Consider the following 16,535-nt stretch of genomic DNA (forward strand, 5'->3'; position numbering starts at 1 on the left):
AATTTTTACAGAAATAGTCTGAGAGTTTCAAAAATAAGAAACTTAAAGCCAGTTTTTGAAAAAAAAATTCGGGAAGGGGTGGGAATATCCCTCGGACCCCTTTCACCAGGGAGTATTCCTTACCGCCCGATAGATCTTGCCACCTCAGTTTAAAAGGTGAAATGACGCCCCTGCTGGAACTTGAACGAATCAGCCTAAACAATGAACAACCCAAAATACTGTCTTCCGGTCCAAATGGATAGCTCAATTCCCGCCGTCCGGAACAAACGAACAACCACCCTTTCCACCGTTTGACCCGGAGAACGGATTGCCGGAACTCCCGCCATCTGAACCAAGTGGACAGCTACCCTTTCCATGGATCGCCCAAAATCTCGCAAATCGACCAGAAATGCAGTGAAATGCAGGACCTTTTTAGAGTTCCGCTTTTAACCGGTCGACGATCAACAAACCCACCTGATATGTCGGTTTCGCATCAGCCGATAAATAAAACGTGAAATGTGTGGTTCGCCTGGCGAGTACGATTTCTAGAGAAATTCGTTGGCAAGTAATAAACATCAAATTAACAAAATAACAACATTATATTTAAAATATCATCTATGCACCAACGACGACACGTAAGGCACACCGCACAGTATGGAAACCGGGATATATAGATTTATTTTATAGCATATCTTAAATTTAATCACTCATTAAGGTCCATTTCACCAGCACCCCCACTTTCAAATTTCGGATCCGATCCGGTCCCAATCGTTTGTACCTGATTGTACCTCTAACCTCTTCGTTTGTACCTCAACAGTTTTTAAGTTATCCCTGTTTTACTTGGGAGGATACAAGTAAATCATACTTTTACTCTAGAAAATAAAAAACATTGTGTGTAAAGTTTAATTTTGTCTATGATACATACATTAACTTAGTTTAAGTTATCCCTGTTTACTATCATGTACATTTTCAACATTTCTTAAGTTCGTGTGGTTAAAATTTTTAAAATTTTGCATTTTCCGCATCAGATGTACTTCCATGACTAGTGTGAGCTTAGGCATATATCATATTCAAATTTACAATATATTTTTAATAAAAAATGAATTAAAATACAAACGGTTGAATATAAATATATGTGTATGTAAATTGTGATTAAAGTTATACTAATCAACTTCACTTTAATTCTGTTTTAATAAATTATATACGTAATTTTTTTTGAATTCACTATTTATAATATATATTTATTTTATTTCTTAATAAAAAGTAATAAGTGTTTTATTAAAATTTATCCAATGGTATTTATTTTGTTATTAGAACTCTAATATTGAAATATTTTATCTTGTAGTTTGTGTAATAATTAAATGCGCCTATTTATTATGATTATTTAATTATTATTTATCAATTATCTATTTTTCAATTTTAATACTATTTTTCCTTTTTTAGATTTTTGTAATCTTTATATACCTTCAGATATTTATTGTATGTTATATTGTATCCTATTGTATTTGTATCCAAACTATACTATCTGTACTATTGGGCTTGGCCCATTTTATTCTACTGAATAAACTATTATTATGCTATTATAATGTTAATTAGGTACACGTTATTTTCCGTTCGGATTATAACTTTGATCTGAAAATCTTTTTGTAACAATTTAAAATTAACACATTAAATATATTTAAGTCAAACCCCGTGTTGAATCTTTTTTATTATTTATATATTGTTTTTTATTTTATTATTATTATTATTATTTTAACAAAAAGACCGACGGCACGATTTTATTATAATCCGACACCATCTGATCACCGGTAATATTATTTTAACATATTTGTGAAAAGATTATTCCATCAAATACTAAACAAAGTCTCTATAATATTTGGCTTTTAATTTGATTATTATTGATGTTATCAAAATTCAATAATTTCCTATTAAATATAAGGTCCATTTTCCCAGCACCGCTACATTGGAATTTTTAATTTTATTTTTATTTTTTATTGGATTGTGCTACGTTAGTGTCGTTTGTTTTACTTGGTCCCGCGTTTGTGCTAACTTCCTAACCCTAACTAAATTATTCGAATTCATTTGAATTAATTTTTTATTAGAAATGTGTAAAATTGATAATGAATTGGTTATAACATAATATACATATATCTACTTATTATATATTTACGTAATATTTTAATAATAATCATTAATAATTATAATAATTAATAATTAAGTTATTTTTTTTATATTTAAAGTATTTTAGATTTTAAGTATCATTTTCGAAGTTTTGGTGCTATTATTTGTCAATAAACATAATAATATAATGCTTTATTTAGAATGTATCATAAATATTATTTATAGTGACTGAAAAATAGTATTTATTTATGTATTATAAGAAAAATTCCTACATTTTTGTTTTTTGTCCTGATTATTTTTTATTGTTAACAGGAGTTATATTTTTTTTCTTCTAATAAACATTGATAAAATTATAATTGTAGATACCAGTAGTGGATTTAATGGTCGTTTAGTCGGCGAATGCCGACAGGGCTCCTTCCTAAAATGTTTATTGAGGCCCAATAAAATTATTAAGTTAATTTTTTTAAATTTTACCTCAAAAAATTTAAGTACAAACTATCATATCGTTTATAATTACCATTTTTGTTTATAACAAAATAATTTAAATCTACAGGAAATATTCAGGAATACTACGAATACTTCAAAAATAGAACATTTTATTTCTGAACAAAATAGAAAAGATCGAATATAAATTAAGTTAGAAATTCTGTTAACATTGATTATAGAATTCTATACAATTTCTGATTATGAACAATATACGAGTTTATAATCAATGATTTTATTATCAGTTTCGTTGCATCACGTTATTTTTAATGTACCATTTTCTATTTTCGTATCACGGAAACGCGAGTGTAGCGAGCAGCTTTGTAAAACGGGGCTAAGAATTTTAGTGATATATTTATTACGAGGCCCCTCTTTTAGATTTGCCGACTTCATTTGAACTTTAAAATCCGCCTCTGGTAGATACTTATTCAAAAAATAAAAAAAACTTTCAGTTAAAGATAAGAAATAAAATAAAATTTTGATTTACTTTTCTTTTTTTTTTTTATGTTTTTAGGGTAAAGCATATTTTAAGGTTTTTCGGTCATATTAGTCATATTATTGTGCGCATTACAATACTTTTACATATTATGAAATCTGTACCTTTGTTAACTATGATTCATAGATAATAACCGTTATAATATAAAATCAAATTTTTGGACTGTGGTACTTGATACATACTACCTACATAAATGTCATAATTTGTGATAAATTTTATTAATATTATTAATATGTATATCAATATTATTCTATTTTACAGTAATATTTATACACTTCGGGTATAAATGAGTATAAGTTTCGGCAAATAGTCCGGCGGCGAAACGGTCGCGGCGAAATGTGCGAGTCCAATTAATAACGTTGTGTAGCATGTTATGGAAACTATAAAAATATACATAATTAAAGTAATATAATCTCATGGGTAAACAAACACTCAATAGCATTATAATTTATATTATTAACGGGTAACTCATGGCAGCTGTTTACAGTTGGTTGATTTGCGGAAATCCAGTTTACCTATAATATCAATAGTGTCTATACAACTATATAATATAGTAGTTTGCCACGTCCATCCCACCTAGAAATGTGTGATTTTTTTCATGTTTACAATTAATACATAATTTGTATGAATTTGTACGACCATTTTATCACTTTTATTGATTAGCAAAGTGTTATACTCGTATTAATTAGTATTAATTATTTTTAGAAGAATTCTGTATGCTTAAAAACATCTTATATCATTATATTTATAGTTGTATTATTAATATTTATACAAAGATGTAAAAAGATATTCCAGCTTTTATGACAATTAAACATCAAATTTACAAGCTTCGTGGGGTCGTACATTTATTAAAACCAACACATATAACTGTAGATATTATTGGTCATATTACGTCATATTGTTATCGAGAAGAATTAAACAAATGAGAATTGTAAGATGATTATAACGATATCCCACAAAAATGTAAAGGCACTACAGTTATTAATGCATTAATGATTATTTACACTATTTAAATGTAATGCATAATAATATATACATTTGCTATATATTACTTATAATATTAATATATGAAAGAAATTATCATTATTTTTATTTTTATTTTCTATTACTTTTTTATGGAAGCACTAAAATTAGTATTAAATTACTATTATGTTTTTTTTTTCTATTATTATTCTTTATTACTTACAAAGCTTAGTTAGCACTCCTCACTCAAGAAATATACATTAATGGTAAATATTTTTTGCAGATAATAAAAATATACTTCAACAAAAAATTTATAAAAATACTCTTCTATTTTTGTCATGTATGGTCTTGAGCAAATTTTTGAATAACATCTTCATAGCTTAATACTGTAGTAACATCAGCTTTTATTCTTAATCATAAAATTACTAATGCAGATAGCTTTTCTTCTTAGCTATGTTGGATAATAATAATTCATTATCATTAAATAAAATAGACACCAACAAGTATTAGAAGATTTAGCTAATTAAGCATTTAAGTTTTTTTTTTTTTTTTGTATTATATAGCTATAGAAAGCTATATTTAATTAGAAATTACTATAATATATTAAATAAGCAATTGATATCAGGACATGAAAATAGGGAAATAAATACAATAATAATAATAATAATAATAATAATAATAATAATAGTTATTAACTCTATACTAACATATAATTAGGTTTGCTATTCATTTAATTAAGTAACTACATTTTTTAGTGATTCTTACTAAACAACTAATTTGATTTGTGTATCAAGAATCAACTTTTTTCTTCTTTTTTTTTCGAGATTCCTATATGGCGGGGCTAACATTTCTTCAGCCTGACTGAACTTAAAATTTGATTTCACAGGGTTAGAAAGTCAGCACAAACGCGGGACCAAGTAGAACAAACGGCACTAACGTAGCACAATTGAATGAAATAAATAAATATTTTGGGAGGTGGTTTAGGTTGTAAATTTTTATAATAATATAATATATATAACAATTTTACTATATAAAAACATATTCAATTATTTTCTTGAATTTTGGGAGGGATTTGAATCCTTAAAACCCTCTTTGTGTACGCGCCTGGCCACAGGTGTAGTTTAACAGATAATTATTTGCATTTTTATTTATACATTCTCTTTATATATAAAAAATAATATTATTCATATATAATATTATATCAATTTTACTGGGGCTTATGTTGATAACATAGTTATACAATAATTGAAGGGTGGAAATGCAAAATGTGATATTGCCAAAAACCAAAATGTTCACAAATCTAGGAAAACTGTAACATATTTCTAAATATCTAATTGTAAACATTGTTTTTAATGCTTTAAAAATGTCGTGTCAGACCAAAACGTGATATTACCGGCAATAATTGACGTAAATATAAATTTATAATAAATAGTATAAATAATAAAAAAAAATTTAGGTAAAACGGTTTATTATAGAAAATATACGATAAAATACCCATTCGAACAACACTTTATTCATATGCTCCGATGGTATGTGGTACAGACCATGGATGAACCTAATATAATTAAATACTAATAATTTAATTATTAATTTACACTGTCTAGTGAATGGGTTGAATTGTAGGTGCCACCAGGATTTTTAATTGTTGGGATTTGGGTATAAGGGGCATGAGACACAAAACTTTAATTGGGCCACGTATATTTCAGTTACCTACACCATAATAATTAAAAAAAAAAAAACTGTGTAGTTTCATTTTTTTAAATGTTTTCTTTCGAAAATCAAGTGTTAAGGTACCTCCAGACTTTAAATGCTTTTGGGATCTTTAGGAATCTTTTCGACATTTCCCAACGTTACATAATATGCATTGTAACTGTAAAATGTTCTATGTCTTTAAATATGTATATTATACTTAAACAAAAATATACACACACGCGCACACTTAATAGATACTTATGTATATAAAAAGACATATTATCAAACAAAAAGAACATGTATTTTATTATATATATATATATATTTAATTTTTACTGTTTTTTAAAATATATTAAATTTTTTTAAAATAACTTAATAGCTTATAGTGCCTTATATCTTCAAAATTATTTTGTTAATTAAATTGCACAGATCTGTTCTAAATTAATTTTTTGAACACGCCTTCTGTAAACAGGTAAATAATAATTAATATCATTTATTAATTAATAGCAGTTAAGTACTTTGTGTGCACTACTTTGAGTATTCGAGTAAAAAAAAAATGAATTTATTCAATAAATTACTTGGTACTATCTATATGTGACATATTCAGTTGATTAATTATCTCGAAAAATATAAATATGAACCATTAAAATAATAAGCAATGATAGGTAAATTCTCAACTATAAAATATGGTATTATTATTAACCATTATTTTCACGTCAACTCAATTAATTTAAAAATAAAAATAAATAAAATTACAAAACATATGTAATAACCCAACATATATTCTTCTTATCAACAGCTTAGCGGTCCATGTAGGTCCATCGCTGCCACCATTATCTCATTCCATCGGATCCCATCTTTGGCATCTTACATTTTTACGTTTTCATGAATCATTTTAAGATGAAGCATAAATATTTATATATATATATATATATATATATATTTTAAGATAACGCAACTTATATATCCAAATTAATTAAAATTGGATAAATAATTGCAATCATATTTATTTATTTGATAATTAATATTTAATGTGTACCTTATACACAATACGCATACTTTAAATTATTATGTAGTTATATTTTAATAGAACCAGAAAGTACGTACCTACATTAAAATAAGATATATACGGATACATTATTGTTTGGAGATTATAAAGAAGTGGGTATGACATGTTTATACACAATTTACAACTATAATTTGAAATTTCGTGTAGGGGTACGACCCACGTTAGTAACGTAGGGTAGAAGTCAGCATTCAAGGTTATCAAACACCGTTGTTACATTTTTCTTAAAAATTATTAAATTTTTAAATTTTTTATTAAATATATATAGCTATTGCTTTGGCGCCATGATCTTATATAAATTATAAATATATTAACCATTAACTATTAATGGGTATACATTTAAAAAAAATGGAGTATATATGTCAAAGTCTGTCACGTTCATTGTTTATAGGGTACTATGACTAAAATGTGTACGTGCAGTTCTGGGCAATATTTACTATTTAAATAGTGTTGTTATACTGTTTTGTTGTTATTACAATCAAAATAAATGTACACAATATGTTAACAATATTATGTACATATAAATAGGATACGTGTTTTAGGACTATCTATATAGTACAATAATTATTGTATATTATTCAATATTAAAAGTTTTTGATACCGTCGGAAAACGTCGCACTAAGAAAAGGATAAGCTTCGATGTCAAAGGTTTTCGGCGAATTTGAAAGTTTGAAATAATGAGATGGAAGATTTAGTAGGGTGAAATCGGCTAGACTTGTACAGTATACTAATGTGAACAAATTATTTTAATATTATCTTGCGTTAAACATTAAATTTGATACGATGAGCAGACGCTATGTTGGTGGTGGTACGTTCTACATGGAGGCAACGGTGCACGGTGCGGCCAGCAGTTGGAAAGCAGGTTGGTGGCACTGAGATGGAAAGTTTATTTTTAAGCCAATCATATAAGCGTTTCGTTTTGACAATAGCCCATTAGTTTGGTTCTCACTGCCGTCGACCGAAGGTCAGTGGATATTCGTCCGCAGTAGTCGAACTGTATTCTGGTATGCGATTTACGATAATTGTTGCTCCCGTGATGCTCCCGTCGTCACCGTCGTGTGTTCGCCGATGACGTCCGCCGTAGTCGGCCACCGACGACCATTCGCGTTTTGCACGCGCCACAATCGTGCCGTCACCGCCGGCGCCTGTGCCTGTGCCGTCGTCAACGCGTCGCGTTAGATCGATACAATAATTTACGCGCAGAGAGAGAGCGCGATCGCCGTGTACACGGCCATCGTCTTCGTCTTGTTTTTTTCAGCGCTCCGCGGCAAGTTACGCCCGTAAGCGCGAGCTGTGGTCTCTAGAATAATCGCCGAACAGTTCGGTAAGTAGTAAACACGGTTTTTCCCTCGGGGCACCCGTTTGCGCGTTGACGATAATATTACGCAGAGGGGGCACCAGCGCGTCGAACCCTCCGTCTCGGTTGTTGCTGTTCGCTGGGCTGCTAGGGCCGCGATGACCCAGTTTTCGTCAACGGGGCTCGTCTGCGCGGCGAGTCGTCGGGAAAGCTAGTCGCGGGACTTATTATCATGTCCTATTTACGACGTATACCTACGTGTGTGTGTGTTTGTGTGTGTTGCGTATGTGCGTGCGTGTGTGTGTGTGTGTGTGTAATTACATTGTACCAGTGGGCCCGTGATAACGGCGAAGGAAGTAGTGATAACGACGGCGATGGGCCTAAACGACGAAGTCGCCGTCTCAATAACAGTATGTGACGACCCCCGGCCGCTCCGCGTGGGGAGGGGGGTTACGTTCTCGTTCTTCTCGAGTTCGCGTGTTCTACATCTTTGTTTTCTCTAGGTTTGCCGTGTTTATACTATTATTGCGAAATGCATATCTTTGCGATATAAGGGTTTTCTAAGTTTTTTTTTATTATTATTATTATTATTCGTGTTCCTCTTCGTCCTGCAATCGATATCCGTCTGGATGTATACAACACCGCTACACCTAAACAACACCGTCGTGTGCGTGCGCGTATGTGGGTGTATGTGTGTGAGCATTTGAATTCAACTGTAAGCGAATTCCCCATCGTCCCAGCGATATCATGATTAAATTACTAACCGACCCCTATATATTTTACCCCCTTCCCTCGTTCTTATCTTTGTTGTTTTCTCCATTTATATGCCACTTCTGCTGTTGAATCTTTCGCCGACGAGTATTTATAATATTATTTTCGCATTTGTCACGTAAGACGTGATTTGTTTATGTAGTTTTTCGTCCGTTTCCCCTCCATCACCCGGGTCCTCCTTAGATTCTGTTCAGTTATTAGTTTTCTTGTCAATTTTCTGCGATATTTAAATGAGAGAAGAGATTTTGTTGGTTATCTTTTTCACATAATTCTGGACAACTTCGTATTGTTTGTTACCATTTTGTGTTTGATTGTACACATTCTTCGATGACCTTGGTGACACTGAAATCAAATTTAAGTACCATATTTCAGTAAATTTGGGCAACTGCATATACATTAACTTCGAGTTTTGTGTATTATTTATTTTGATGCATTATCAAATACTTAGGAAAATCATTGATTTTGTATTTATGGTAATCATTCTTAACAAAAATGTTTTAAAATTATATTGTACTTAATTTAACACCTATGTATGTATTCCCTTATAGACTTTATGTTTCATTAGGGTTTTTATTATTTATACCATCTAAAATTGATTACTTACAGATATTTTAAATTTTTGACATTGAAATATTGGTCCCAGTTAATACATTTATGTTATGTATATAGGAAGTTCTTTTTCAATTGCATATTGGATTTATAGTAAAATAATATGAGTGGAGTTTTGTTTAGATTATCTTGTTTTTATTTTTATTAATGGTTTGGGTGTATTCTATTTCTTGCAAAGTAGTCATAAAAGGAGTAAATATTTATTATTGTTACTAATATAATTACACAAATTAATATAGGTTGATTTTATTATCAGGGATAAATGTATGTACATTTTTGTTTGGTAATATTATAATACTAAAAATATCTAAATTAGAAAAAAAAAGGCACTTAAATAAGTTTTTAATTAAAAATATATTGTGTATAAATAATCTATTATTAAGTAGTTATGTAGATATTTTATTATTAAAACATTACTGTAGGTGATTTTAAACTTTTAATACAATAATTAACTATTTGTCTGATTTTTACCACTAAGATATATTGTTGTTTATTTCAAAATATTCTCAAAATTGATATTTTAAATAACATTAATCATTATTTTATCAGCACTTCTTATTTTATCAAAAAAAAAAAAAAAAAAGTTTGTAATATTTGTAATAAGTATATTTTCCTCAATAATTTCTAAATTAAATATTTAAATGTGTGCAAAATACATAATAGTTATTTCTAATTGTTTATAATTTTTCATTGAAAATTTGTTCTAAACTTTATATGTTTAATTTTTCAGGAATCTAGCCTCTTATATAGCAGGCTGATTGCATTTACTTCATACGCTAGCTGAATGATTCTTAAATTAATGGATCAAAGAGGTATTAAGGATTTATATCCCATAGTTTTGTATGTAAATGGATAATTTTAACATACCATTGCTGAAGTTGAGTGAAATGGATAATAGCAATAATTGTTTTATCAGTGATCCATCTCTATTTTCCCACTTGGAAATAGACCAAGATCATGAATATCTAAAACAGTTCTTATTGGATCAAGATAAAACTACACCTCATCAACCTCTACATGTTCCAAACTATGATCCATTATCATACAATAATATGTTACATCCTAACAATAACATAATGCAAGATGCATATCGGAACAGACTTGATTCAAACCAGTCATTGAGTCAAAGTTTTAACAAAGATAACTCAAACTTCATGAATGATTCTTATGGTGGCTACACAGTACTAACACCAAATCCTTCACCAATGGCTTTTAATTACAATCCTCAGTCATTAAGTACAAACTTTAATTCAGTGGACACCACAAGTTCATCGATTCTACCACTACCTGGCTTTGATCCTACTACCATTTCAAATCATGTAGATACCTTCATGCCTTCAGTTACTACAGGGCCATCAACGATGCCAGACTTTAATAATAGGCAAATAAGAAATGATCAGTATTCTCCTGGTATATCTCCAACTATAGCTAGTTTTCCTACACCCGCTAGTGTATCTGATAGTCCTGGTGCTGGAGCCTTAAGTGCATCACCTATGTGTAATGGTGAGAATTCTAGTTTAAGTGACAGTGTTATTAGTCCTGCTACTACTCAAAGAACTGGTAGTGAGCGATCTGTAGAAACAAATCCACGATCAATTGAAAGTGTATCAAGTGATCTATGTTCACCAAGAGTTGATTTAGAATCTTTAATTATACAACCTCCACCCACTGCAGTCATTACCAATGGAGAGTTACACAAGACTACAGTTGTTCCACCCAAAATAAAACCAAAACCTATAGTTGCCAACGGTGTTACACTTACAAAATCCGGAAAACCTCGCAAACGACGTTCAGCTCCAAAAGAAAAACCAGTTAAACCTAAGAAACCTCCAGTAGGTTCAATATATCAAAGTGAAATTGCTGAAAATGGCGGTATTAAATTAAAAATATCATTAACTGCAATGCCACAAAAGAAAAAACGAAAAAGTAGAAAGAAATCTGATGATAGTAAAATTATGCAATGTGATGAGCCAATTGAACAAAGTTCTTGGGGTGATCGGTTACCAGAACCTATACTATTTGAAATCTTTCGTTTAGCAACTAAAGATGAAGGATGCATTCCATTTCTTGTCAGGTAATAAAATTAAAATAAATAATTTAATTAAACTTTGAATATGTTTAATAATATCTCAATTTATAAATCATTTGTATGTTCTAGGGTGTCTCAAGTATGTAGGCTTTGGCGTATTGTTGCCTCTGACCCCTTACTTTGGACTAATATTGATTTAGCTGGACGATGGGTTTCCAAAAATCCTATCAGAAATGATATTAATTTTAGATGGCTTTGTGAAAATCGACTTGCCAAAGTTCAGGAACTCAATTTAGGTAAATATTATAAATTGTATTAAATTAATGTGGTATTTAAATTTTAAATTATAAATATTTAGGTGGTTGGCAGTTTACTGGTATTCCAGCTATACTAGATAGAATTAGTACCTCTTGCTTGGATCTACGAGGACTGAGTTTAACAGGCTGGGAAGGTTTAAGTTTAAATAATGTTAGGTTTCTTGTCACTAATTGTCACAAACTAGAACGAATAGATTTATCAGGAATAAATGTAAGATTTTTATTTTAAAACAAGTAATTAATATTTATATAATTTTAATAAACTTATGTATTTATTTAGGCTCAACATAGCAGTGGTAAAAGTGGAGTTTGTTTAAACTCTCTAATGTTCCTGACACAACACATGGGTCAAAGGTTGACACACTTGAATTTAGCTGATAATCGGCTTTCGGGGATTACACAATTAGTCAATTCTTTAGCTGTAAGTTAGATTTATTTTAAAATTTATTTGAAAAACTCTCAGTTATAGTATTTAAAAAACTCCTTTAGTTTGCATAAATGTTCCATTTATTTTTCCTTTTCTGGTTAAAATAATTAATATACATAGTGTATTATGAATATTATAATCGTCATCAGTATTAAAAGCATTTGATAAATTTGATATTATATTAACTTATAGTTGATATTTTCAAGAAGATAGTCTGAAATAACCATTTAGGGTGATATAACTTTTCATAAATAAAAGTAATGTAAATGGCTTCTTTCCCAAAACATAAAAGTTAAAATCTTTAAATATGCTTGTCATGCAATTGACTTGAAATTATCCTTAGAGTTAATTATTATTTAATAATTATGAAATTAATAAATAAATAAATTAATTAATTGTATGACAGTATAATTATTAGATTTAAATTTTAAAATACTCTTGATTATAATAAAAAATTAGAATTTCTTTTGTTTAATTGCATAATGTACATTTTTGTTTAAGTTGTTTATAATTTATTATATATATATTTATTTTATTTCTTATATATATATTTATTTTATTTCAGACTTACTGCCCTAATCTTCAATCTCTAGATTTGACTAATGTCAGAATGGTTGGTAATACTGGACACCTTCATATTGAACGATTACAAGGAGGTTGTCCAAAATTACGTGTATTAAGAATGATCACTAGCCAATTGTGTCTTAGTAATGTTCCATTAAATGAACAAGCCTTATCCCCGGGTTTTCCATGTTTGGAAGAACTATGTGTTGCTACAATATCTAATGATCTAAATGCTTCTGGACAACCATTTATTGATGATCAAGCTCTTGAGAGAATTCTTAAAACATCACATAAATTATGTGTACTTGATGTTAGAGGATGTTCTAGAGTGACAGATTCAAGTTTAGTGAGGGTTCCTGCTTGGGATTTAACTCACTTATATTTATCAGGTAATTATTTACTATTAATAATAAAATATTATTTAGCTTCTTATTTTTCTTGATATTATTAATATTTTAATATTAATTTGTTTTTATTTTTATCAAGGATCATATGTTACTCGAGTAAGTGATTCTGGCCTTGATCTGATATGCAAAAAGTGGAGTCATAGTCTTGTGGAAATTGATCTTTCTTGGTCAATTAACACTAAAACACTTGATGCAGCTGTTCTTGCTCTTTCAGAACAAGGAGAAAAATCTATGCTTAGGTACTTTATAATTTTTGTAATTAGTTAATTTTTTATATAACTAGTAATTGTATTTTTTGTATAAATATGAAATCTTATTTATTTTTAGAAAAATGGATCTTACTGGTTCTTCTATTAGTCTTGAACCAGTAAAGGCTGTGTTAAATAACTGTCCTCTTCTCAGTTCTTTGAACTTGGCATCCTGTCGAGGTTTACCAAGAGGCATTAAAAGGCTGTACAAAGGTCATTCATTGGCTGAATTACGAGCACAGCTTAATCATAAACCTGATTCATCTCAAGAATCTGAAGATGGAGGTTAGGGTTAACTTTTAAGGTACCTTCCATTTCTTTTTTACTGTTTTTTTTTTTTTTTTTTTTATTACTTTTTTATGTGTTATGTTTAAACAGTCAAGAGATTGTTGTTCAATGTGATAGTTATAAATTTACTTTTTTTTTATTATTATTATTAATATTAATTATTCTGCCGATACATTAAGTAATAGTACAAATTTTTAATAATTTATTTCATTTTCAATTTTCTTCCTTCAAGAAAAAAATAATACCAGATATCAAAATTGTGTTCTGATATTTTATTTGTATGGCCCACTGAAATTTTATATCATGTTATAGATTGGAATCCAAAATCATTAAATATATGTATGTATATATATATATATATAGTTTATTTACATGTTCTTATATATATATATATATATTTCTAAAAAATAAATCAATTACGATATTGTCTAAAAAGCTATCTAATCAATTTTATCTGTATAAAAATTAAGTTTTCCTAATATTTGTAATTAGTATTACAGATTGAGTCTCTATGTTTGATATATTAGGTAGCTCTACACAATATCATAAATTATTATTTTTACGTGGCTAGACAAAAATTTGAAGTATATTTATATATAATATATACATTTATATTTTCATGTGGTTTTAGCATAATTGTACTAATTGGGGAGGTTCGCATAATAAATATTATAAAAGTAATGCAACACAAATGTTTGAATATTTCTCTTATAGATTTTTTAAATGAGAAAGTTATAAACATTCAAATTCTATTCTTTACATAAGACTTCATTGCATAATTGCATACAGCAATTGTATTTCTTTTTTTTTTTTTTGATGAATTTATTAAATCAATAAATTAACAGTTAAATTATATTCCTTGAAAATGAGTCATATTCATAATATATACTCCAAAATGTTTAATATTATTAATATTGTTTTATATAACTTCTAAGCTTGGATCATTGATAGATTAATTCAGTTGAAATGCATGTGCCAAGTGTATTATTGTGTATTGAATACATGTTAATTAGTTTTTTATGATTATTGTCTGATATATTTAAGGCTTAAGATGGCAATAGCATTCCTATGGGTTTTAAGACATTTACCTTCTACTATTATTTAAAAAAAGTAAAATAGAGTTAATAATTTTAATTTAAAAATGATTATTTTTAACTTATTAATATATTTTTATAAATAAAAAAAAAATTGTTTTCTGAAGTCTCACCTTTTTAACTAGTTAGCTAATATCTTTAAAAGAAAATAAAAATCCTGAAACTCTTAACTATGCATTATTTTCTAAGCTAGCTATATAGTCAGTTTTACTATTGATATTTATATTATTTTTGTAAATATTTCCGAATATTTTTCATAAGTTACCTTTATTTATTATATTATTTTTAGTGCTTCTGTTTTAATTTGCCTGAATATAAAAAGTAAAGTTATTTCTCAAACCCTTTCTAAAGCAAATTTATTACATTTTTCTAAGTTACGTGGTTTTAAATTATGAAATATTAAAGTTAATACATTTTATTTCGGATAGTTTTTTTTTTTTTTTTTGAGAATAACCTCATACATTTGTTTATGTTCTTTCTAAATGCATTTTAAATAAATTATCATAAATATGTAAATATTGACAAATAAATAAAATTCTGAAGGTTCTCATTTTTTTTTTTATTATAACTTATATTTCTGCATTTTTCCTCCCCAAATAAGTATATATTTTACGCTTACTAACCACTACTAACATTTATATATTGTTTAGCCATAGGTACCCATTGCATTTTACAAATATTTAATAACTACGCATAAAACTAAATTTTATATTTATTTAACATTTTAATATAACAGAATGTTAAAGATTTAGTGTGTCCAACTATGATTTTATCAAATTCAGTCTTTTTATTATTTTTGTATTAATTAATTAATAATTAGAATTTTTTTTTTTTTTTGTATTAATCAATATTACAAAAATTATTCTCACTTTTAACATCATACAATTATATTTATCTTAATATTTTGTATTTCGTTAATGCGCAAAACAGACTAAATATTTGTACGGATATACAGTGTTAAATTTTTTTTTACATTAAAACTCATTGGACAGAATTCATGTATGATAATAAAATATTGTATTATTTCTACCAATTGCCAATATTTTGTTAGGGTTATTAAAACATCGAACATTTTTGTAGTCATTTTTGTTATTGTTTAATTCATAAAATCTTTAACTGTAAATCTTGTATAATTATTAATCTTCAAAATGCTGTCTTTTGTTATAATAAAAACTAAATATGTAATTTAATATTGTTAGAAAATTATATTTTCAAGTCTAGAATTTTTATTTCTTTAATTTAAAATTATAACCACATTTACGTTTGGGGCCAAATCATTTTCTTATTTTTTATTTTCTTCACTGTACTCTGGTAAATAAAAAATGAAATCCTTAATTATTTAATTTCTTCTCTAAATGCCACTAAATTTGTATAAATTTATGTTTTGTTTGTCTGTTAAGATAGTTGAATTATGTTGTTTTTTATTATTATTATTATTATTATTATTATTATTATTATTATCTTTAATTTAATTTTCTATAATATATCTTATTACTGCTGTATATAATAAAGAATGTTCTAATATAGATTATTATATTTTGTCCATAAAAGTGTAAAATATATATTGTTGAGACTGTAAAGAGGTATGTAAATGTATTGTTTATACATATGAATATAATTTTAAAATTTAAATAAACACTTGGATTATCAAAAATCGTTTAACATAATGGTTTTCACATATTTT

The 16,535-nt window shown here is 27.8% G+C and overlaps 1 protein-coding gene across 1 annotated transcript; it reads left to right on the top strand.

Annotated features, from left to right (window-relative positions):
- The first annotated feature begins 7,738 nt into the window (after window positions 1-7,738).
- LOC112684475 (F-box/LRR-repeat protein 6) lies at window positions 7,739-13,985 on the top strand. Its single transcript, XM_025556027.1, has 8 exons — window positions 7,739-8,124; window positions 10,208-11,551; window positions 11,636-11,802; window positions 11,865-12,034; window positions 12,104-12,244; window positions 12,816-13,203; window positions 13,301-13,460; window positions 13,549-13,985. Exons 2-8 carry the CDS (start codon window positions 10,326-10,328, stop codon window positions 13,757-13,759), a joined length of 2,463 nt encoding a protein of 820 aa, XP_025411812.1. The 5' UTR covers window positions 7,739-8,124; window positions 10,208-10,325; the 3' UTR covers window positions 13,760-13,985.
- Window positions 13,986-16,535: the final 2,550 nt, after the last annotated feature.

This window comes from Sipha flava, unplaced genomic scaffold (assembly GCF_003268045.1).
Source record: "Sipha flava isolate LNK unplaced genomic scaffold, YSA_version1 250_pilon_pilon, whole genome shotgun sequence".
NCBI lineage: Eukaryota > Metazoa > Arthropoda > Insecta > Hemiptera > Aphididae > Sipha > Sipha flava.

Bases quoted from the DNA above. Each gene is read 5' to 3' on its own strand.
- LOC112684475 (XM_025556027.1), top strand. From the start codon at position 10,326: ATGGATAATTTTAACATACCATTGCTGAAGTTGAGTGAAATGGATAAT. The intron at 11,803-11,864 runs GTAAATATTATA...ATAAATATTTAG, and splicing joins AGTTCAGGAACTCAATTTAG to GTGGTTGGCAGTTTACTGGT. The intron at 13,461-13,548 runs GTACTTTATAAT...ATTTATTTTTAG, and splicing joins GGAGAAAAATCTATGCTTAG to AAAAATGGATCTTACTGGTT.